General features: G+C 42.6%; 1 protein-coding gene across 1 annotated transcript in view; it reads right to left on the bottom strand.

The window, feature by feature from the left end:
- The window catches only part of LOC112262913 (glycerol-3-phosphate acyltransferase 4), a 33,224-nt gene that overhangs the window by 7,050 nt on the left and 3,450 nt on the right, over positions 1-22,724 (bottom strand). Inside the window, exons 3-9 of the mRNA XM_024438759.2 lie at positions 18,943-19,012; positions 18,540-18,840; positions 12,553-12,627; positions 12,348-12,437; positions 2,035-2,128; positions 1,634-1,749; positions 55-110 (exon numbers count right to left, since the gene is read on the bottom strand). Of these exons, the coding sequence (XP_024294527.1) occupies positions 55-110; positions 1,634-1,749; positions 2,035-2,128; positions 12,348-12,437; positions 12,553-12,627; positions 18,540-18,840; positions 18,943-19,012 (802 nt within the window). The remainder of the gene's footprint in view (positions 1-54; positions 111-1,633; positions 1,750-2,034; positions 2,129-12,347; positions 12,438-12,552; positions 12,628-18,539; positions 18,841-18,942; positions 19,013-22,724) is intronic.

Raw genomic sequence — 22,724 nt, 5'->3', positions numbered from 1 at the left:
ACTACTGTAACTTGTGTTCAAAGCAGTAACTAAGGAAAAACAAAAACGACTCACCTTCGGGGAAAATGAGAATAGGAAGTTTAGTTGTGTCTTCTACATGATCACTTAATCTGCAACACAAGAGGTGTTGTAAGTGTGCAGTAGAACCGGGCTATATGGACAAATCTATATCCCGATAAATTAACTGAATTCTCATGATAGAACAATAAGTTTGACAATAATGTGCACCAGTTACTTTATACTTGTAATTGCTACTACTACTTTGAATGTTGTAGTTAGCAATTGCCCAAATTAAAGACTTATTTCAAACTTCACATTTCTCTAGTATAGGCTACTTATCGTTATCAGTAAAATGTCTTCGATGAGTGGTCGGTTTGGTTGGTGTCAAATTTTAGATTTATCGTCCCAGCTCTAGTGTACAGTATATCGATTAGATACAGCTTGACTAGTCTTTACCAATACAAAGACTAAACCCAAAATAGTTGTTAAATCAAAACATGGTCACAGTAAACCGTCAATGGATTTGTCAATTATCTATTTATACTTAACAAGTAAACGCAACATGCAACTGAGTTACAGTTCATATAAGGAAATCAGTCAATTTAAATATATAGATTAGGGCCTAATGAATTTATTTCACATGACTGGGAAAGAGCGCAGCCATGGGTGGGCCTGGGAGTCCATAGGCCCACAAACTTGGGAAGCCAGGCCCAGCCAATCGTAATGAGTTTTTCCCCACAAATACTCAGTCAAGGTGGCTGGTCTCAGACGAATCCGCTGGGGAAGACACTAGATGTGGAGTTCCTGGCCTGGTTATATGTGATCTGTGGTTGTGAGGCCAGTTGGGCGTACTACCAAATTCTCTAAAATGACGTTTGAGGTGGCTTATGGTAGAGAAATTAACATTCAATTCTCTGGCAACAGCTCTGGTGGACATTCCTGCAGTCAGCATGCCAATCTCATGCTCCCTTAAAACGTGAGACATCTGTGGCATTGTGTTGTATGGCAAAACTGAAAATTTTAGAGTGGCCTTTTATTGTCCCCAGCACAAGGTGCACCTACCTGTGCAATGTTCATGCTGTTTAATCAGCTTCTTGATATGTCACACCTGTCAGGTGGATGGATTAACTTGGCAAAGGAGAAATGCTCACTAACAGGGATGTAAACAAATTTGTGCACAAAATTTGAGAATAAGTTTATACATTCTGAAAATTTCTGGGATCTTTTATTTCAGCTCATGAAACTAACACTTTACATGTTGCGTTTATTTTTGTTCAGTATAGATTCTTTAGGTCTTAGCTAAGGTACAGCTGAGTTAGCCTGGCCGACACGACTAACGTGGTACACAGCGAGGTTCAGCTGTGCCCCCCACAGGTCTGCACAGGATTATTTTTTGTGCGTATATATTTGCTTAGAAATAGAGCGAGCTTTGATTGGTTTTCTCAAACTTTTTTTTTTTTTACAAGGGGATAGACTTTTTTTTGAGTGGGAAAGACTGAAACAACCAGTAAATGCACAGCCCCCTTTATAATTGACGCATCGTGCTGACATCAAGCAGCTTCCGAAACTCTAGGTACCTACCACACTCGAGCGGAGTGACTTCCAACCCAAAAGTGCAGATGTGCATTAGTACCTTTTGGCCACTAGATGTCGGTCTTTGACTTCAGAGCGTTCAAACCAAATGTGTGGACATGCTTTCACCATAGACTTCTGGATTACGCCCATCAAACCACCATGGATTTGCCCAACCTGGAATAGACGCACACACAGGTGTGGTTTAACAAACATCTGATGATACAAGGTCAACAATCTCACGCCTGCCTCTTTAAAATACTATTTTAATTCTACATTTTTTGGTAAATTCTCACTAAGAAATTTTGAGAGCTTGCTTCTAAAATATTTTGTGTTATGGTAGTAAGTAGCACACCAGTAACTTTCTAAATTTGACACTAACTCAATGATTGACAGCAGTGATTCAGTGCTGTGGTAGGTAGCATTGTGTCTGACTGCTGTGCTGTTCATCATAGGCCTTACCATTGCATAGCAGCCATCACTGGCCAAGATGATGACGTCGATGGGTGAGGTGTGGTTGGCCACACAGATCCCTCCATTCTTGGGCTTGTTTTCACTGGGAGGATAGATAGAGAGAGAGAGGACAGGATGAGTATCAGTAAACAAGACATTATCAGGAAATGACCATTCCAGTGTAAACTAGATCCTAAGAAACCTGTGGATGATGGAAAATGGGTTTGAGGGAGAAGCCACGCTCCCTCACCCCTCCCTAATTAACATGAACGTGAGAGAAGACAAATGATGTTGGCATTCAAAGCCTGACCCCTGAGCATGTTGGACTGGAGTACGAGGTTACATTCAGGAGATAAATGGTGATCATGTTGTATTGTTACCAAAACAGAGCCCCTCTTACACCACTTCAGTATTTTTTGCCCCCAGACTAGGCAGAGGAACATGCTGTAACAGGCCCAGCGCTATATGTAGACTGCTTCAGGGGACATAACCCATACTGAATACACCACATTCTTAGACAGTTTGGCCTATTAGAAACATGTTTATGAGCAGTTATTTTCATACCGATGGATAAGTCTTTGAAAACATTTGCACTTAGGGCCAATTTCATGGACAAAGACGAACCCAACCCTCCTGGTCTTGGAAATAATGATTTATTTGAATGAGTAGGCCTACGGGTTAAATACAGTCCCTGACTATGGCTGCTCATGTAAAAAAAAAATGTTTTATACTACAAAACAAAGGCTATATTGACACGTTCATATGACAAGTTCTCTCTCTGACCTAGAGTTGGTGGTAAGGACTATTTCTTCATCTGATTGAGACATCTCTTTTGTAACATTTCCCATAATTGTCGTCTTTAACATGAGCACTTGGCTAGTAAGGGCTTTGACAAATAAATGTGACTAATGGTTTTGTAGAGTGTTACTCTCCAGCATGTATTAAAATCAACACATCAAGCCAAGGCTTTGGGCACTGTCTGGCATTGCCTCACACCACAGAAACCAAAGAAACAGCCTGCATCATGTCAAAGGGAATGTCCACTTTGTGCTTTTCGAATTTAGACTAATCAAACACAAATTGTAGCATAAACTAAATGTAGAGTCAGGTAAATATAAATAATCTGATTAACTTCCTGTACTACTTCCTGCTGAGCTGTGCCAGCCAGCCTGAACAGTAGGTCTCACCATGGGTCTCTTGACAAACAGTTCCCCCAGAGCACAGGCTATAACACTGTGGGTGTTAAACCCATAACAGTCTAAGCCCTGGCTAAGCTGGGGGTGGGGGGGGGGGTGTTCTACAAAGTTATATGGAATTGTTTTAAGCAGGTCATACCAAGGATCATTCAGCTATTTGATTTTGAATTTAAAGACTCCTTGAAAGTATATTTTAAAAAGTATGATAAATACATTTTGGGTCTTACTGCTATTAGCCCATACAAACATTGAATAATAGATTCCCTACACGGAACAGAAATCTAAAAGGAAGTCTGTTCTGAAGTGTCTGTCCTATATCTGAAAGATGTTTAGAAAAAATATATATGTATTTTGGCACTAAACAGTCTCCATATTCGGAAAGTAGTCTTGGCCAAAGGTTTTGAGAATGACACAAATATTAATTTCCACAAAGTTTGCTGCTTCAGTGTCTTTAGATATTTTTGTCAGATGTTACTATGGAATATTGAAGTATAATTACAAGCATTTCATAAGTGTCAAAGGCTTTTATTGACAATTACATGAAGTTGATGCAAAGAGTCAATATTTGCAGTGTTGACCCTTCTTTTTCAAGACCTCTGCTATCTGCCCTGGCATGCTGTCAATTAACTTCTGGGCCACATCCTGACTGATGGCAGCCCATTCTTGCATAATCAATGCATGGAGTTTGTCAGAATTTGTGGGTTTTTGTTTGTCCACCCGCCTCTTGAGGATTGACCACAAATTCTCAATGGAATTAAGGTCTAGGTAGTTTCCTGGCCATGGACCAAAAATATCAATGTTTTGTTCCCCGAGCCACTTAGTTATTACTTTTGCCTTATGGCAAGGTGCTCCATCATGCTGGAAAAGGCATTGTTCGTCACCAAACTGTTCCTGGATGGTTGGGAGAAGTTGCTCTCGGAGGATGTGTTGGTACCCTTCTTTATTCATGGCTGTGTTCTTAGGCAAAATTGTGAGTGATCCCACTCCCTTGGCTGAGAGGCAACCCCACACATGGTCTCAGGATGCTTTACTGTTGGCATGACACAGGACTGATGGTAGCGCTCACCTTGTCTTCTCCGGACAAGCTTTTTTCCGGATGCCCCAAACATTCGAAAAGGGGATTCAGAGAAAATGACTTTACCCCAGTCCTCAGCAGTCCAATCCCTGTACCTTTTGCAGAATATCAGTCTTTCCCTGATGTTTTTCCTGGAGAGAAGTGGCTTCTTGCTGCCCTTCTTGACACCAGGCCATCCTCCAAAAGTCTTTGCCTCACTGTGCGTGCAGATTCACTCACACTTGCCTGCTGCCATTCCTGAGCAAGGTCTGTACTGGTGGTGCCCTGATCCCGCAGCTGAATCAACTTTAGGAGACAGCCCTGGCGCTTGCTGGACTTTCTTGGGCATCCTGAAGCCTTCTTCAAAACAATTGAACCGCTATCCTTGAAGTTCTTGATAAGTTAAATGGTTGATTCAGGTGCAATCTTACTGGCAGCAATATCCTTGCCTGTGAAAGCCCTTTTTGTGCAAAGCAATGACAGCACATGTTTCCTTATAGGTAACCATGTTTGATAGAGGAAGAACAATGATTCCAAGCACCACCCTCCTTTTGAAGCTTCCAGTCTGTTATTCGAACTCAAACAGCATGAAATAGTGATCTCCAGCCTTGTCAACACTCACACCTGTGTTAACAAGAGAATCACTGACATGTCAGCTGGTCCTTTTGTGGCAGGGCTGAAATGCAGTGGAAATGTTTTTGGGGGGATTCAGTTAATTTGCATGGCAAAGAGGGACTTTGCAATTAATGTCATAACATTCTGGAGTATATGCAAATTGCCATCATACAAACTGAGGCAGCAGACTTTGAAAATTGATATTTGTGTCATTCTCAAAACATTTGGCCACAACTGTATGTCCACATTGTTAAGTTATAGCTTTATTCTAAAATTGATTGAGAAAATATTTAAATTGACAAACAATACCCCATAACGACGATGAAAACAGGTTTAGAATTTGGCAAGTTTTATAAAAATAACAGAAATACCTTATTTACTTAAGTATTAGTCCCTTTGCTAGGAGACTTGAAATTGAGCTCAGGCGGATCCTGTTTCCATTGATCATCCTTGAGATATTTCTACAACTTGATTGGAGTCCCTTGGTGGAGATGGGAGAACCTTCTAGAAGGACAACCATCTCTGCAGCACTTCATCAAATCAGGCCTTTATGGTAGAGTGGCCAGACAGAATGCACTCCTCAGTAAAAGGCACATGAACAAGATTTTCTGGTCTGATGAAACCAAGATTGAACTCTGAGCTAAATGTCAGGTGTCATGTCTGGAGGAAACCTGGCACCATCCCTACGGTGAAGCATGCATCATGCTGTGGGGATGTTTTTCAGCGGCAGGGACTGGGAAACTACTCAGGATCAAGGGAAAGATGAACGGCGCAAAGAGATCCTTAACGAAGTCCTGAGCGCTATGGAGCAGACTGGGGCCAAGGTTCACCTTCCAACAGAACAATGACCCAAAGCACACAGCCAAGACAAAACAGGAGTGGCTTCGAGACAAGTCTCAATGTCCTCGAGTAGCCTAGCCAGAGCCTGGACTTGAACCCGATCAAACATCTCTGGAGAGACCTGAAAATAGCTGTGCAGCAATGCTCTCCATCCAACCTGATAGCTTGAGAGGATCTGCAGAGAAGAATGGGAGAAACTCCCCAAATACAGGTGTGTCAAGCTTGCAGGCTGTAATCGCTGCCAAATGTGCTTCAACAAAGTGCTAAGTAAGAGGTCTGAATACTTAATTTTTTATATAAATGAGCAAAAATATCAACCTGTTCTTGTTTTGTCATTATGCAGTATTGTGTGTAGATTTTTTTAAAAATCCGCCCACATCAATCAATCTCAGAATAAGGCTGTAACAAAATATGGGTGAAAAAGATCAAGGGGTCTGAATGCACTGTACTTCCATTATTTATTTTGACCGTTCGTGAGTCTTTCCATAGAGGGGTCATAATAGTTTATCGGCCAAACTGTTTGGACATCACAGACAATTTTGAGAAGACCGATTTTCGGGATGTCTCATGGTCTGACAAACACTGCTCACTGTTACCTTTGACAGCAGATGCAGAAGTGGGATTTATTTAATTATGCTAAAACAGATTTCCACCGGGTGCGAACATCGGGTTTTTAATGCCTGAACAATGAAGGATTTGCTGATGTTTCTCTGGCGCTAGTGCCTTTAGTGACAACTAGCCTGGTAAAGTCCGTGGCAGCAGTTTGTGCTGGGTTCCTCTCAGGGTAGTCTACCCCGGACCTAGATTAAATGTGATTGCCTTGTTCAAATCACCAAACAGGCAAAGCAACAATACAGAACTATGATCAAATCCTACTACTCCAGCACTGATGCTCGTTGGATGTGGCAGGGCTTGCAAACTATCACGGATTACAAAGGGAAACCCAACCGCGAGTTGCCCAGTGACTCAAGCCTAACAGAAGAGCTAAATGCCTTCTATGCTCGCTTTGAGGCAAGCAGCACTGAACCATGCATGAGAGCGCCAGCTGTTCCAGATGACTGTGTGATCACGCTCGCAGTAGTGGATGTGAGTGAGACCTTTAAACAGGTATAATTCACAAGGTTGCAAGGCCAGATGGATTACCAGGACGCCTACTCAGAGCATGCTCTGACCAGCTGGCAAGTGTCTTCACTGACATTTTCTACTGCTCCCTGACCTAGTCTGTCATACCAACATGTCCCAAGCAGACAACCATCGTCCCTGTGCCAAAGAATGCCAAGGTAACCTGTCTAAATGACTATTGCCCTGGAGCACTCACATCTGTAGCCATGAAATGCTTTGAAAGGCTGGTCATGGCTCACATCAACACCATCATCCTAGCCACCCTGAACCCACTCCAATACCAACCCAACAGATCCACAGATGACACTCTATTGCACTCCATACTGCTCTTTGTCACCTATGTGAGAATGCCGTTTTTTGACTACAGCTCAGCTTTCAACACTATAGTGATGAGCTCGGAGGGCACTAAGCTAAGGACCCTGGGACTAGACACCTCCCTCCACAACTGGATCCTGGACCTCCTGACATGACGCCCTGAGGTGGTGAGAGTAGGCAACAAGTCCGCCACGCTGGACCCTCAGGGGTACGTGCCTAGTCCCATCCTGTACTCCCTGTTCACCCACAAATGTGTGGCCGCGCACGACTCCAACACCATCATTACATTTTCCGACAACACAGGCCTGATCACCGACGACAATGAGAGCCTATAAGGAGGAGATCAGAGATCTGGCAGTGTGCTGCCAGAACAATGACCTCTCCCTCAACGTCAGCAAGACAAAGGAGCTGATCGTGGACTACAGGAAATGGAGGGCCGAGCATGCACCCATTCACATTGACAGTGGTTATAGCGGAGTGGGTCGAGAGCTTCAAGTTCCTCGGTGTCCACATCACTCAGGATCTATCATGGTCCACACACAGACCAACACAGTCGTGAAGAGGGCACAACAATGCCTCTTCCTCCTCAGGAGGCTGAATAGATTTGGCATGGGCCCTTAGATCCTCAAAGTTCTACAGCTGCACCATTGAGAGCATCTTGACTAGCTGCATCACCGCTTGGTATGGCAACTGCTGCTTGGCATCCGACCACGCTACAGAGTGTTTTTTTATTTTTTATTTCACCTTTATTTAACCAGGTAGGCAAGTTGAGAACAAGTTCTCATTTACAATTGCGACCTGGCCAAGATAAAGCAAAGCAGTTCGACAGATACAACGACACAGAGTTACACATGGAGTAAAACAAACATACAGTCAATAATACAGTATAAACAAGTCTATATACGATGTGAGTAAATGAGGTGAGAAGGGAGGTAAATGCAAAAAAAGGCCATGGTGGCAAAGTAAATACAAATATAGCAAGTAAAACACTGGAATGGTAGATTTGCAATGGAAGAATGTGCAAAGTAGAAATAAAAATAATGGGGTGCAAAGGAGCAAAATAAATTAATTAATTAAATACAGTAGGGAAAGAGGTAGTTGTTTGGGCTAAATTATAGGTGGGCTATGTACAGGTGCAGTATTCTGTGAGCTGCTCTGACAGTTGGTGCTTAAAGCTAGTGAGGGAGATAAGTGTTTCCAGTTTCAGAGATTTTTGTAGTTCGTTCCAGTCATTGGCAGCAGAGAACTGGAAAGAGAGGCGGCCAAAGAAAGAATTGGTTTTGGGGGTGACTAGAGAGATATACCTGCTGGAGCGTGTGCTACAGGTGGGAGATGCCATGGTGACCAGCGAGCTGAGATAAGGGGGGACTTTACCTAGCAGGGTCTTGTAGATGGCATGGAGCCAGTGGGTTTGGCGACGAGTATGAAGCGAGGGCCAGCCAACGAGAGCGTACAGGTCGCAATGGTGGGTAGTATATGGGGCTTTGGTGACAAAACGGATTGCACTGTGATAGACTGCATCCAATTTGTTGAGTAGGGTATTGGAGGCTATTTTGTAAATTACATCGCCAAAGTCAAGGATTGGTAGGATGGTCAGTTTTACAAGGGTATGTTTGGCAGCATGAGTGAAGGATGCTTTGTTGCGAAATAGGAAGCCAATTCTAGATTTAACTTTGGATTGGAGATGTTTGATATGGGTCTGGAAGGAGAGTTTACAGTCTAACCAGACACCTAAGTATTTGTAGTTGTCCGCGTATTCTAAGTCAGAGCCGTCCAGAGTAGTGATGTTGGACAGGCGGGTAGGTGCAGGTAGCGATCGGTTGAAGAGCATGCATTTAGTTTTACTTGTATTTAAGAGCAATTGGATGCCACGGAAGGAGAATTGTACGGCATTGAAGCTTGCCTGGAGGGTTGTTAACACAGTGTCCAAAGAAGGGCCAGAAGTATACAGAATGGTGTCGTCTGCGTAGAGATGGATCAGAGACTCACCAGCAGCAAGAGCGACCTCATTGATGTATACAGAGAAGAGAGTCGGTCCAAGAATTGAACCCTGTGGCACCCCCATAGAGACTGCCAGAGGTCCGGACAGCAGACCCTCCGATTTGACACACTGAACTCTATCAGAGAAGTAGTTGGTGAACCAGGCGAGGCAATCATTTGAGAAACCAAGGCTGTCGAGTCTGCCGATGAGGATGTGGTGATTGACAGTCGAAAGCCTTGGCCAGATCAATGAATACAGCTGCACAGTAATGTTTCTTATCGATGGCGGTTAAGATATCGTTTAGGACCTTGAGCGTGGCTGAGGTGCACCCATGACCAGCTCTGAAACCGGATTGCATAGCAGAGAAGGTATGGTGAGATTCGAAATGGTCGGTAATCTGTTTGTTGACTTGGCTTTCGAAGACCTTAGAAAGGCATGGTAGGATAGATATAGGTCTGTAGCAGTTTGGGTCAAGAGTGTCCCCCCCCTTTGAAGAGAGGGGGATGACCGCAGCTGCTTTCCAATCTTTGGGAATCTCAGACGACACGAAAGAGAGGTTGAACAGGCTAGTAATAGGGGTGGCAACAATTTCGGCAGATAATTTTAGAAAGAAAGAGTCCAGATTGTCTAGCCCGGCTGATTTGTAGGGGTCCAGATTTTGCAGCTCTTTCAGAACATCAGCTGAACGGATTTGGGAGAAGGAGAAATGGGGAAGGCTTGGGCGAGTTGCTGTTGGGGGTGCAGTGCTGTTGACCGGGGTAGGAGTAGCCAGGTGGAAAGCATGGCCAGCCGTAGAAAAATGCTTATTGAAATTCTCAATTATGGTGGATTTATCAGTGGTGACAGTGTTTCCTATCTTCAGTGCAGTGGGCAGCTGGGAGAAGGTGTTCTTATTCTCCATGGACTTTACAGTGTCCCAGAACCTTTTTGAGTTAGTGTTGCAGGAAGCAAATTTCTGCTTGAAAAAGCTAGCCTTGGCTTTTCTAACTGCCTGTGTATAATGGTTTCTAGCTTCCCTGAACAGCTGCATATCACGGGGGCTGTTCGATGCTAATGCAGAACGCCATAGGATGTTTTTGTGTTGGTTAAGGGCAGTCAGGTCTGGGGAGAACCAAGGGCTATATCTGTTCCTGGTTCTAAATTTCTTGAATGGGGCATGTTTATTTAAGATGGTTAGGAAGGCATTTTTAAAGAATATCCAGGCATCCTCTACTGACGGGATGAGATCAATATCCTTCCAGGATACCCCGGCCAGGTCGATTAGAAAGGCCTGCTCGTGTAGTGTGTAGTGCATACAGCCCAGTAAATCACTAAGGCAGAGCTCCCTGCCATCCAGGACCTCTATATCTATCAGGCAGTGTCAGAGGAAGGCCCTAAAAATTGTCAAAGACTCCAGCCACCCAAGTCATAGACTTCTCTCTGCTACCGCATAAAAAGTGGTATCGATGCACCAGGTCTGGAACCAATAGGACTATGAACAGCTACTACCCCCAAGCCATAAGATGGCTAAATAGTTAGTCCAGTTAACCATCTGCATTTACCCTTTTTGCACTCACTAGGGATGTACAATATAAATTTTGGTGAACATATCGGAATCAGCCGATATTAGCTAAAAACGCCAACATCGGTGTCGGCCCGATGTCTAGTTTAACGTCGATGTTAAAAACCGATGTCAAAGCTAACATGCATACCTACATGACGTAATGACGCCACGTAAAATGTTGCACTACACGTGCAACACAGCATTCCTAGCCTAGCCCACACATTGTCTGCTGTGTGGCTTGAGCGGTCAACAAGTCGAGCAGTCATTTGAAAGAGTAAGAACATTTCAGCGAGACAACTCAAAAGGCGAAATCCATTAAAAACGCCAAGATAATGGAATTCATTGCCCTAGACAATCAGCCTTTCTCTATTGTGGGTGATGTTGGCTTTCGCCGACTGGTCGAGCACCAGTACACACTACCAACTGCACTATTTTTCAGATGTTGCCCTACCGGAGTTACACAGTAATAGCGTCACTGCTATTAGCTTCACGACATACATACTATGGAATGCCATTTGGGTATTTGCATGTTCAAAAAGATACAGTAGCACTGTCAAAGCTGCACAAAAAAGTCTGCAAACACCGGCCACGAACAATGTGTTTACAATACCGCGTTGGTAATAAGGCATTATTTGTTCAACTGCAATTTCTGGGGTAGCTAGCTAGCACCAATACAACCAGCCTGATAACAATGAACAGTAGAAACTGAGTCATTTTCATTATTCTTAGCAATGATTTAGGAATCCTTGTGTGTAAGTATTAGCTAGGTTGGCACCTGTTGTTCACCTATTGAAATTGATCTTCAGTTCATAAAAATAAATAGCTATCCAACTTAACCCTGTTGCCCAAAGCTAACGTTATAAGCAGCCAGCTAGCGTCTGTCTAGTGAGGCTTGACCGGACCGGACCGGGTCGTGTTGTGAAGCTAGCCACAGTACGGATTAGGCACAATAGTGGAATAGTGTTATTTGACACGTATCTTTTTTGACACGCCAAGACCCAAACAGCGTTCCATAGAAATCCTGGTTGAAAATGAAACGACTGAACGGAACAGCACAGCAAGTAAGTGAAAGAAATAGGTTTTGATTATGTTTTACTGGTAATGGGGACATATGTAAATGCCAACAAAATAACCTTTTGGGAGGTCCGTGGGGCGACACACAATTGGCCTAGCGTCGTCCGGGTGGGTTTGGCCGGTAGGGATATCCTTGTCTCATCGCGCACCAGCGACTCCTGTGACGGGCCGGGCGCAGTGCACGCTAACGAAGGTTGCCAGGTGAACGGTGTTTCCAACCCGGCTTCCAGGTTAAGAAGTAGTGCGGCTTGGTTGGGTTGTGTATCGGAGGACGCATGACTTTCGACCTGAGTCTCTCCCGAGCCCGTACGGGAGTTTTAGCGATGAGACAAGATAGTAGCTACTAACAATTGGATACCACGAAATTGGGGAGAAAAAGGGGGTAAAAATTCAAAAATAAAAAATTACCTTTTGGTCAGTGTGGTGTGTGTGTAACCTTGATTTAACTAGGCAAGTCAGTTCTTATTTACAATGACGGCCCGGACAATGCTGGACCAATTGTGCGCCGCCCTGTGGGACTCCCAATCACGACCAGATGCATCAACATGCTTTCCATGTGTATGCCTAGTGTTTGCTGCTTACCTGTCGTGGTAGGTGATGATGGCAGTGAGCGCTCTAACACAGATACGGTAACACATCAGATGCACCTGCTCACTGAGGAAGTTCTTCATCCTTCAGGAAGAACACAGGAAACAGCTTGGTACCTAGCAACACCAATGTTGTTACTACCATAATTACTATGTTACGACTCAGGTAGAAGGTAAGTGTTACAATGAGAAATCCTTACCTCCCATTTGGAAGAAACCCGATGATGGAGGTGAGAACGACGAGAAGACCCACCCCGGTGAAGGCAAGAGTTACCCTGTCAGAGAACACACAGAGCTCCAGTCAAACACAGCTCAGTACAGCCCATTCAGCCAATTCTAATCATATGATTTCTGTGTTTGAGCTCATGTGCATATCACACAACATAAGACAAAGTGTCTTTCACAGACAGTTGCGGCAATGCTTTCACTCTCCCTAATGATAAATGCCAAATGGACATGGATTACTCTGGATACGAAATTACGTTGCGTTTATCTGATTGAAGCTTTCATTAATAAGAGTCATGTTATCCTACACCAAGTCTGTCTCCACTTTCCCTGGCTGGCGGGCATTCAGGTAGACAGAGGCAGCAAGTCTAATCCAGGTGAATCCGCACTACACACAAAGCTGGATAAAGGATGTGCAGATTTAGATTTATCAGAGCTTGTTAACTCCACATCACGTGAGGAAAGGTGTGTGTGTATGTCAGGAGGTGAATGAGGCTAACAGACTCAGACCACTGACCTAAAGTAGCTCACTGTGGGTTTATTAAACACAGTTTCCCATGCTTGTTTAATGAACTATAAACAATTGATGAACATGCACCTGCGGAACTGTCGTTAAGACGTGCAACACCTGCACAGGATCGGTACATCCAAACATCACACCTGCGGAACAGGTACAGGATGGCGACAACAAATGCCCGATTTACAGCATGGTCTGGGGCGGTGTGTCACAGCATTGGACTTAGCTTGTTGTCATTGCAGGCAATCTCAACGATGTGCGTTACAGGGAAGACATCCTCCTCCCTTGTGGTACCCTTCCTGCAGGCTCATCCTGACATGACCCTCCAGCATGACAATGCCACCAGCCATACTGTTTGTGATTTCCTGCTAGACAGGTATGTCAGTGTTCTGCCATGGCCAGTGAAGAGCCCGGATCTCAATCCCATTGAGCACGTCTGGGACCTGTTGTATAGGAGGCTGAGGGCTAGGGCCATTCCCCTCAGAAATGTCCAGGAACTTGCAGGTGCCTTGGTGGAAGAGTGGGGTAACATCTCACAGCAAGAACTGGCAAATCTGGTGCAGTCCATGAGGAGGAGATGCACTGCAGTCAGTACTTAATGCAGCTGGTGGCCACACCAGATAGTGACTTACTTTTGACCCCCCTTTGTTCAGGGACACATTATTCCACTTCTGTTAGTCACATGTCTGTGGAACTTGTTGAGTTTGTCTCAGTTGTTGAATCTTGTGTTCATACAAACATTTACACAAGTTAAGTTTGCTGAAAATAAACGCAGTTGACAGTGAGAGAACGTTTATTTTGTTGCTGAGTTTACATACAATACCTTATGATGATACAGTAGAAACGACATGGTATACAGAAAATAACACATTTTGATTGGAACGCACACATATCCAAAGTTACTATTTGTAAGGAAAACAACAATGCGAGCGCCAATCAAAAATGCGGAAGGGCTCTCCTCGAAGAGTGAAGTCTGGCTCAGTAAAGTCTCAAACATAAGTTGTTCACATCACTGAAATTGACTACTTCTGTGAATTAATGAGGCAGAACACACCTCAATTCAAACTCGTGTTAGAAAATCATTAGAAATTTGACAAGTTAAAACAGCCTATAGATAATTAGCAGGCAGCGCGGGTTAACTGTTCTGTTGCGTAACAATTACATTTTGGAACAGAGTGCATTCTGAAATCACGTGCATAAAACTTGCGCTGGGGTGACCGTTAGCGATATATGGAACTCACATGTGAAAAGGATAACCTCTTTGGGCTGCAATCGCGTTAACGGGATATGACAACAGACAGTGAAAGTGCAGGGCGCCAAATTCAAAACAACAAAAATCTCATAATTAAAATTCCTCAAGCATACAAGTATTTTACACCATTTTAAAGATAAAATTATCGTTAATCCAGCCACAGTGTCTGATTTCAAAAAGGCTTTACAGCGAAAGCACCACAAACGATTATGTTAGGTCACCACCAAGTCACAGAAAAACAGCCATTTTCCAGCCAAAGAGAGGAGTCACAAAAAGCACAAAGAAATAAAAATTATATCACTAACCTTTGATGATCTTCATCAGATGACACTCATAGGACTTCATGTTACACAATACATGTTTTGTTCGCTAAAGTTCATATTTATATCCAAAAATCTCATTTTACATTGGCGTGTTATGTTCAGTAGTTCCAAAGCATAAGGTGATTTTGCAGAGCCACATCAATTTACAGAAATACTCATTATAAATGTTGATGAAAATACATGTGTTATACATGGAAATTTAGATAATCTTCTCTTTAATGCAACCGCTGTCAGATGTTTTATTTTTTTATTTACGGAGAAAGCATAATCTGAGACGGCGCTCAGAGCCCAATCAAGCCAGAGAAATATCCGTCATTTAGGAGTCAGACGTTAGAAATAACACTATAAATATTCACTTAGCTTTGATGATCTTCATCAGAATGCACTCCCAGGAATCCCAGTTCCACAATAAATGTTTGTTTTGTTCGATAATGTCCATCATTTATGTCCAAATACCTCCTTTTTGTTAGCGCGTTTAGCCCAGTAAATCTAAATTCATGATGCGCGATCACTGGGTGCAGATGAAAAGTCAAGAAGTACCGTTATAGTCCGTAGAAACATGTCAAATTATGTATAGAATTAATCTTTAGGATGTTAACATAAATCTTCAATAATGTTCCAACCGGAGAATTCCTTTGTCTGTAGAATTGCAATGGAACGCAAGCTAACTATCACGTGAACGCGCGTTGCCAGCTCATGCCTCTCTGCCAGACCACTGACCCATTCCCCATCCTTTACAGTAGAAGCATCAAACAAGGTTCTAAAGACTGTTGACATCTAGTGGAAGCCTTAGGAAGTGCAATATGACCCCATTTACACTGTATATTGGAATGGCAAAGAGTTGAAAAACTACAAACCTCAGATTTCCCACTTCCTGGTTGGATTGTTTCTCAGGTTTTTGCCTGCCATATGAGTTCTGTTATACTCACAGACATAATTCAAACAGTTTTAGAAAGGGTGTTGTCTATCCAAATCTACTAACTATATGCATATTCTAGCTTTTATGGCTAAGTAGCAGGCAGTTTAATTTGCTACCCCCTACCCTAGATTAGTTCATTTAAATGCATTCCAGGTTACTGCCCCATGAAGCTGGTTGAGAGAATGCCAAGAGTGTGCAAAGCTGTCGTCAAGGCAAAGGGTGGATACTTTGTATAATAATATATTTGAGATTCTTCAATGTATAACTTTTGACTGGTACTGTACGTTCACTCAATTCTCTAGAATGTAGAGAAAGGGGCAATTCCAGAGGATGCTATGAAATGAATCTTAAAAGTTATTTCCCTGTCTTTATAAATCAAGAAATTAATCATTGTTCTCTACAATATTGTAATTTAATATACTTGTACTTGATAGTGTTGATGAAATAAGACATTTAAATTGCTTTGATCATTGCTAGTTTAGACTTTAGTCGCATCTCTTTCATATTTGGCTTTGGGAGGGGCTCTGATGAAGGTCCACTGGCCGAAAGCCCAGCCACAAAGAAATTTGCAGATAATTTTTTACTGTTTATCCAGCATTTGGAGGTGGAACCATTTGAATATGTTACCGATGGTTGGACCAATTAAAATCAACTTGATACCCTCGTCATTTTCATGTCCAGATCCATAGCTTTCATTGGCGATCAATCTACATTGAGAGTTTCTATGGGAATTTAAAGGGAAAGAATCAGAAATACACTATGAAAACAGGAATACTGTCTTCAGGGGGTGGATATTAAAATTCAGTCTGTTAGCTTTGGAAATAAATATATATTTAGTCTTTATTTTGCATTCTGCAGATTACATTTAGAAAAAGCCCATGTCGATCACAAACCGGCAGCCGCTAGTTAGGTTGTCAGTTGATGTTCAAAGTCAGTCCCGTTGTCACGGAGCAGTGCCACAGAGTTAAGTTAATGCTAAATTCTCAGAGTAAATAGTCTTAACTTTTGAATCATATACAGTGCATTCGGAAGTATTCAGACGGACCTTTTCCACATTTTGTTAGGTGACAGCCTTATTCTAAAATGGATTTTAAAAATAAATAAAAACGCAAAAACCTCATAATGACAAAGCAAAAAGTTTTAGAAATTTTTGCAAATGTATAAAAATACTGAAATATCACATTTACATAAGTAATTAGACGCTTTACCCAGTACTTTGTTGAAGCACCTTTGGCAGTGATTACAGCTTTGAATCTTGGGTATGATGCTACAAGCTTGGCACACCTGTATTTGGAGAGTTACTCCCATTCTTCTCTGCAGATCCTCTCAAGCCCTGTCAGGTTGGAAGGGGAGCGTCGCTGCACAGATATTTTCAGGTCTCTCCAGAGATGTTTGATCGGGTTCAAGTCCGGGCTCTGGCTGGGCCACTCAAGGACATTCAGAGATGTATCCTGAAGCCACTCAAGTGTTGTCTTGGCTGTTTGCTTAGGGTTATTCTCCTGTTGGAAGGTGAACCGTCACCCCAGTCTGAGGTCCCAGTGCTCTGGAGCAGGTTTTCATCAAGGATCTCTGGAGTTTGCTCCGTTCATCTTTCCCTTGATCCTGAGTAGTTTCCCAGTCCCTGCCACTGAAGAACACCCCCACAGCATGATGCTGCAACCACCATGCTTCACCGTAGGGATGGTCGTGGGGATGGTGCAAGGTTTCCTCCAGAAGTCGTGCTTGACATTCAGGCCAATGAGTTCATGGTTTCATCAGACCAAAGAATCTTGTTTTTCATGGTCAGTCATTTAGGTGCCTTTTGTCAAACTCCAAGCAGGCTGTCATGTGCCTTTTTACTGAGGGGTGGCTTACGTCTAGCCACTCTACCATAAAGGCCTGATTGGTGGAGTGGTGCCTAGATGGGAGAACCTTCCAGAAGGACAACCATCTCCACAGAGGAACTCTGGAGCTTTGTCAGAGTGACCATCGGGTTCTTGGTCACCTCCCTGACCCCCGATTGCTCGGTTTGGCTGGGCAGCCTGCTCTAGGAAGAGTTTGGAACCACCAAGACTTCTTCCATTCAAGAATGATGGAGGCCACTGTGTTCTTGGGGACCTTCAACGCTGCAGGAAGTTTTTGGTACCCTTCCCCAGATCTGTTTCTCAACATAATCCTGTCTTTGAGCTCTATGGATAATTTCTTCTACCTCATGGTTTGGCTTTTGCTTTGACATGCACTGTCAACTGTGGGACCTTATATAGACAGGTGTGTGCCTTTCCAAATCATGCCCAATCAATTGAATTTACCATAGGTGGACTCCAAATCAAGTTGTAGAAACATCTTAAGGATGATCAATGGAAACAGGATGCACCTGAGCAAACTGTCAAGTCTAATAGCAAAGGGTCTGAATACTTAAAGTGAATAAGTTGTTTATTTTTCATACATTGCTACAATTTTGAAAAACTTGTTTTTGCTTTTTATGGGGTATTGTGTGTAGATTAATGAGGGGGAAAAGACGATTCAATACATTTTAGAATAAGGTAAGAAAATGTGGAAAAAGTAAAGCTGTCTGAATACTTTCGGAACGTACTGTATGGTAGAGACGTGGGGTTTGGACGATTGTTTTTCGGACGCAAATACCTATTGAATGGACATTTTTATAAACCTTGAAAGAATTATTCATTTTATGGGTGAACACCATACAATAGGTTACTGTATAGCTCAATCGATAAAAATAAAAATTCTGGTTTCTAAAGTTCTATGTTGTGTTCCTTACTTTTATTAGTTAGAGCACTGCCTATGGCCAAATGTTTGTTTGTTTTTTGTTCTCAGGAAGAAACATGGAGAAGTGATTTTGATGTTAGCCTGTCAAACATCTTTGTTTCCACATGTCAGAAAACAGAGAGTACTATTACTGAACCAACCAGCGCCCCATCTGATCCCTTGAGCTAACCTGGACCCTGTCTTACCTGAGAGGCAGCAGGAAGCCGTAGCGGATCACCACCCCCAGCCCCCACAGGACCGTCAGCCTCAGGCTGATGTGCTGGAAGTTATAGTTGCTACGGGTCAGCAGGTTCCATGACTCCAACTCCTCAGCAGAAAACCTCTTGGTCACCTCGTCGTCCATGATGCTCTCCACTCCTCGCCGGCAGAAGTAGAAGATGTCAGACATCTCAAACTCAGAAGCGGAGTCCAGGTCCCGGTTACTGCCACGGCGCCGGATCTCATTAATCTCCTCCTCCAGGGAGGTGGGCTCCTTGGCAATGATGGCTGCAATGCCCCAGGGAGACATGGGAAATGGTTAACACCTATACACCAGACAAACTCATCAACAACACAGAACACACTCAAAACACACAGCCTATCACTCACCATTCGAGTAGGGCTTGTACAAGAGATGGTTGTTATCCTTGGCTCCTCTTTCAATTCTATGCGTGGCCCACTACAAGAAAAGTAAAGTAGACAGGTCAGGGATTTTTCTGTCATTTTGGGTTGCCTAAATCCAAACTGTAGTTAAAAATATATACACTACCAGTCAAAAGTTTGGACACACTCATTGAAGGGTTTTTCTTTATTTTACTATTTTCTACATTGTAGAATAATAGTGAAGACATCAAAACTATGAAATAACATATGGAATCATGCAGTAACCCAAAAAGTGTTGAACAAATCAAAATATTTGAGATTATTCAAAGTAGTCATCTTTTGCCTTGACAGCTTTGCACACTGCTCACATTCTCTCAACCAGCTTCACCTGGAATGCTTTTCCAACAGTCTTGAGGGAGTTCCCACAAATGCTGAGCACTTGTTGGCTGCTTTTCCGTCATTATGCAGTCCAACTCATCCCAAACCCTCTCAATTGGGTTGAGGTCAGGTTATTGTGGAGGCCAAGTCAACTGCTGGAGCACTCTCCTTGGTCAAATAGCCCTTACACAGCCTGTGGTGTGTTGGGTCATTGTCTTGTTGAAAAATAAATGATAGTGGGACTGAGCACAAACCAGATGGGATGGCATATCACTGCAGAATGCGGTGGTAGTCATGCTTGTTAAGTGTGCCTTGAATTCTAAATAAAAATCACAGGCAGTGTCACCAGCAAAGCACCCCCATACAATCACACCTCCTCCATGCTTCACGGTGGGAACCACACATGCAGAGATCATCCGTTCACAAACTCTGCATCTCACAAAGACACAGCTGTTGGAACCAATAATCTCAAATTTGGAAATGTCAGGCCCAAGGTCCATTGTTCGTGTTTCTTGGCCCAAGCAAGTCTCTTCTTATTATTGGTGTCCTTTAGTAGTAGTGGTTTTTTTGCAGCAATTCAACCATGAAAGCCCGATTCACACAATCTCCTCTGAACAGTTGATGTTGAGATGGGTCTGTTACTTGAACTCTGAAGCATTTACTTGTGCTGCAATTTGAGGCTGGTAACTAATGAACTTATTACCGCAGCAGCGGTAACTCTTGGTCTTCCTTTCCTGTGGCGGTCCTCATGAGAGCCAGTTTCATCACAGCACTTGATGGTTTTTGCAACTGCACTTGAAGAAACATTCAAAGTTTTTGACATTGTCCGGATTGACTGACCTTCAGGTCTTAAAGTAATGGACAGTTGTTTCTCTTTGCTTATTTGAGCTGTTCTTGCCAAAATATGGACTTGGTCTTTTACCAAATAGGGCTCTCTTCTGTATTCCAACTTTATTTTGTCACAATACAACTGATTGGCACAAATGCGTTAAGGAAAGAAATTCCAAATTAACAAGGCACACCTGTTAATTGAAATGCATTCCAGGTGACTACCTCATGAAGCTGGTTGAGAGAATGTGAAGAGTGCGCAAAGCTGCCATCAAGGCAATGGGTGGCCACTTTAAAGAATCTCAAATATTTTGATTTGTTTAATACTTTTTTGCTTACTACGTGATTCCGTGTGTTATTTCATAGTTTTAACGTCTTCACTATTATTATACAAATGTAGAAAATAGTAAAAACTGAAGAAAAACCCCTACTGTATAATACTGGAAAATTTTAAATAAAAGCTAGAAAGTCAGGGAGAACTTAATTCCAAAAACAATTAATTCAGCAGTATTGATTTTGTTATGTTTGAGCAAAAGAACAGCATTAGCCAAGGCAAAAATGACTTGAATTTCAGGAAATAAGCTTTAAAACGGCAACATTCTCTGAGCTCCATGACAGAACATGTACAATTGCAGGAAATTGCCTTAGAAATTGCTAAAATGTCTCAGCTCCATGGAGAAATGTTTTGAATAGCAGGAAATGAACACAATTCTCAACACCGGCAAAAATGAAAAAAACATTTCCACAGTGCCAATTTCCACACCCCCTGCCACGCCCACCTAAAACCCCTTTTGATCCAGAAAAGATCCTGCAGGTGTTAGCCCGCTACTTCCTAGAGAAACATTTTGCCTCAACCTCCTTCAGACAATAATCTAATTCTAAATAATAGACTTTCCATTTTTACTTTATTTCACATAAAATGACCAAAACAGCTTCATGCTTTACGAGAATTATGGGGCAGTTTGACAGGTTAGATAATACAATTACAGATAGGCCTACATTGATATGTGCATTATATTTTATCTACAACACTTGAGTTTATAAAGATGTGCAGTAAATTGCCGACATGTTATCAACAAGTGCCATTTCCAATAGGCCGATATTGCACAAGACAAACACAGTATAACATAAAGCAGTTAATTCTACTAGGTTGATATGGTATTTTGCTATTAGTTTGATATTACTATTCCAGGGCAGCTAGCGATTATGAGAGGAGTCTGTCCCCATGGAAATCATTAGAATGATTTGTTTTCTCTATTTTTTTAATTAAATGCATTCACATAGTAATTGTCAGTTTTATGTAGGCCTAAAATACCATGCTCACCTAAGCTGAATGAAGTGCAGATGTCCATACTGTATCTGCACACCTAGACAAACACTAAAGTATGAGGCTGGAAATGGACAGTGTTGCACATACCTTAGCAACAACAGGCAGAGCAGGGAGGAGAGGAGGAAGAGGGAGGGGATCCACTGTTCTCAAACTTTTACTTCAACCTCAGGCACTGAGCTGGGTGCAAGTTCACACAACACATCACATCTTTATAGGATCCTGATGTTCACAGACAGGGCGAAGAGGAGCAGAATTCTGCTGCCAGAACATTCCCATCTGCTCAAGCATCTATCTTACACATACATTACACTCCAATACAGTTATTTGAGCCAAATGGCTAATGGAAGTAGATCAGGGCACCTAGCTAAAAAATAAAAAAAAGACTGACCACTTGTGGACAGGAGCACAACAACATAGTAAGAGGCAAAGCATATTTGCTACTTAGCAGTGCCAGGCCAATGTCAACAACACTACAGGACGAAGGACAGTTCTCTTTAGAAACTGAAATTGACCATCCCACCTTTTGAAATGATAACACTGCTCACCGAGGGGAGGTTTTACAGTTGGTTGGCCGCAACAAAATCCTTACTGACATGACAATACCATTACATGTGAATCATAAGACTAAAGTGCAGCTTATAGGGGCACAAATGTGTTTGCTTTGGTTTAGGCTAGTAGATGACGAACATAGCAATCTTGTTGAGTCTGAACTGGAACAGGGCAAATCAAGGCCAGCACATGGCTTAGGACAAAGGGGTGTGGTAGCACAGGATTATATAATACTAACCAAAAAAAAGAGCTGGTGTGTGATACCTCTACACTCACTTCATAGCCTAGATTGAGTAGGAGTTACAGGGTCCTCCTGGTTCATTCTCTCCTTCCCATTCTCTAACACTGCAGTTGATGCAATTTGACTTGTCAAAAATCATTAAACAATTATGGCAATTTAGCTAGATAGCTTGCACTTGCAAGCTAATTTGTCCTATTTAGCTAGCTTGCTATTGCTAGCTAATTTGTCCTGGGATATAAACATTGAGTTTTTATTTGACCTGAAATGCACAAGGTCCTCTACTCCGACAATTAATCCACACATAAAACAGTCAACCGAATCGTTTCTAGTCATCTCTCCTCCTTGCAGGCTTTTTCATCTTTGAACTTATATGGTGATTGGCATCTAAACTTTCATAGTATTACTACACTGACCGGCAACACAGTTTGTCTTTCAATCACCCACGTGGGTATAACCAATGAG

Source organism: Oncorhynchus tshawytscha, linkage group LG12 (assembly GCF_018296145.1).
Source record: "Oncorhynchus tshawytscha isolate Ot180627B linkage group LG12, Otsh_v2.0, whole genome shotgun sequence".
In the NCBI taxonomy this organism is placed as follows: Eukaryota; Metazoa; Chordata; class Actinopteri; order Salmoniformes; family Salmonidae; genus Oncorhynchus; species Oncorhynchus tshawytscha.
This window is presented reverse-complemented; position numbering and strand designations above follow the sequence as displayed.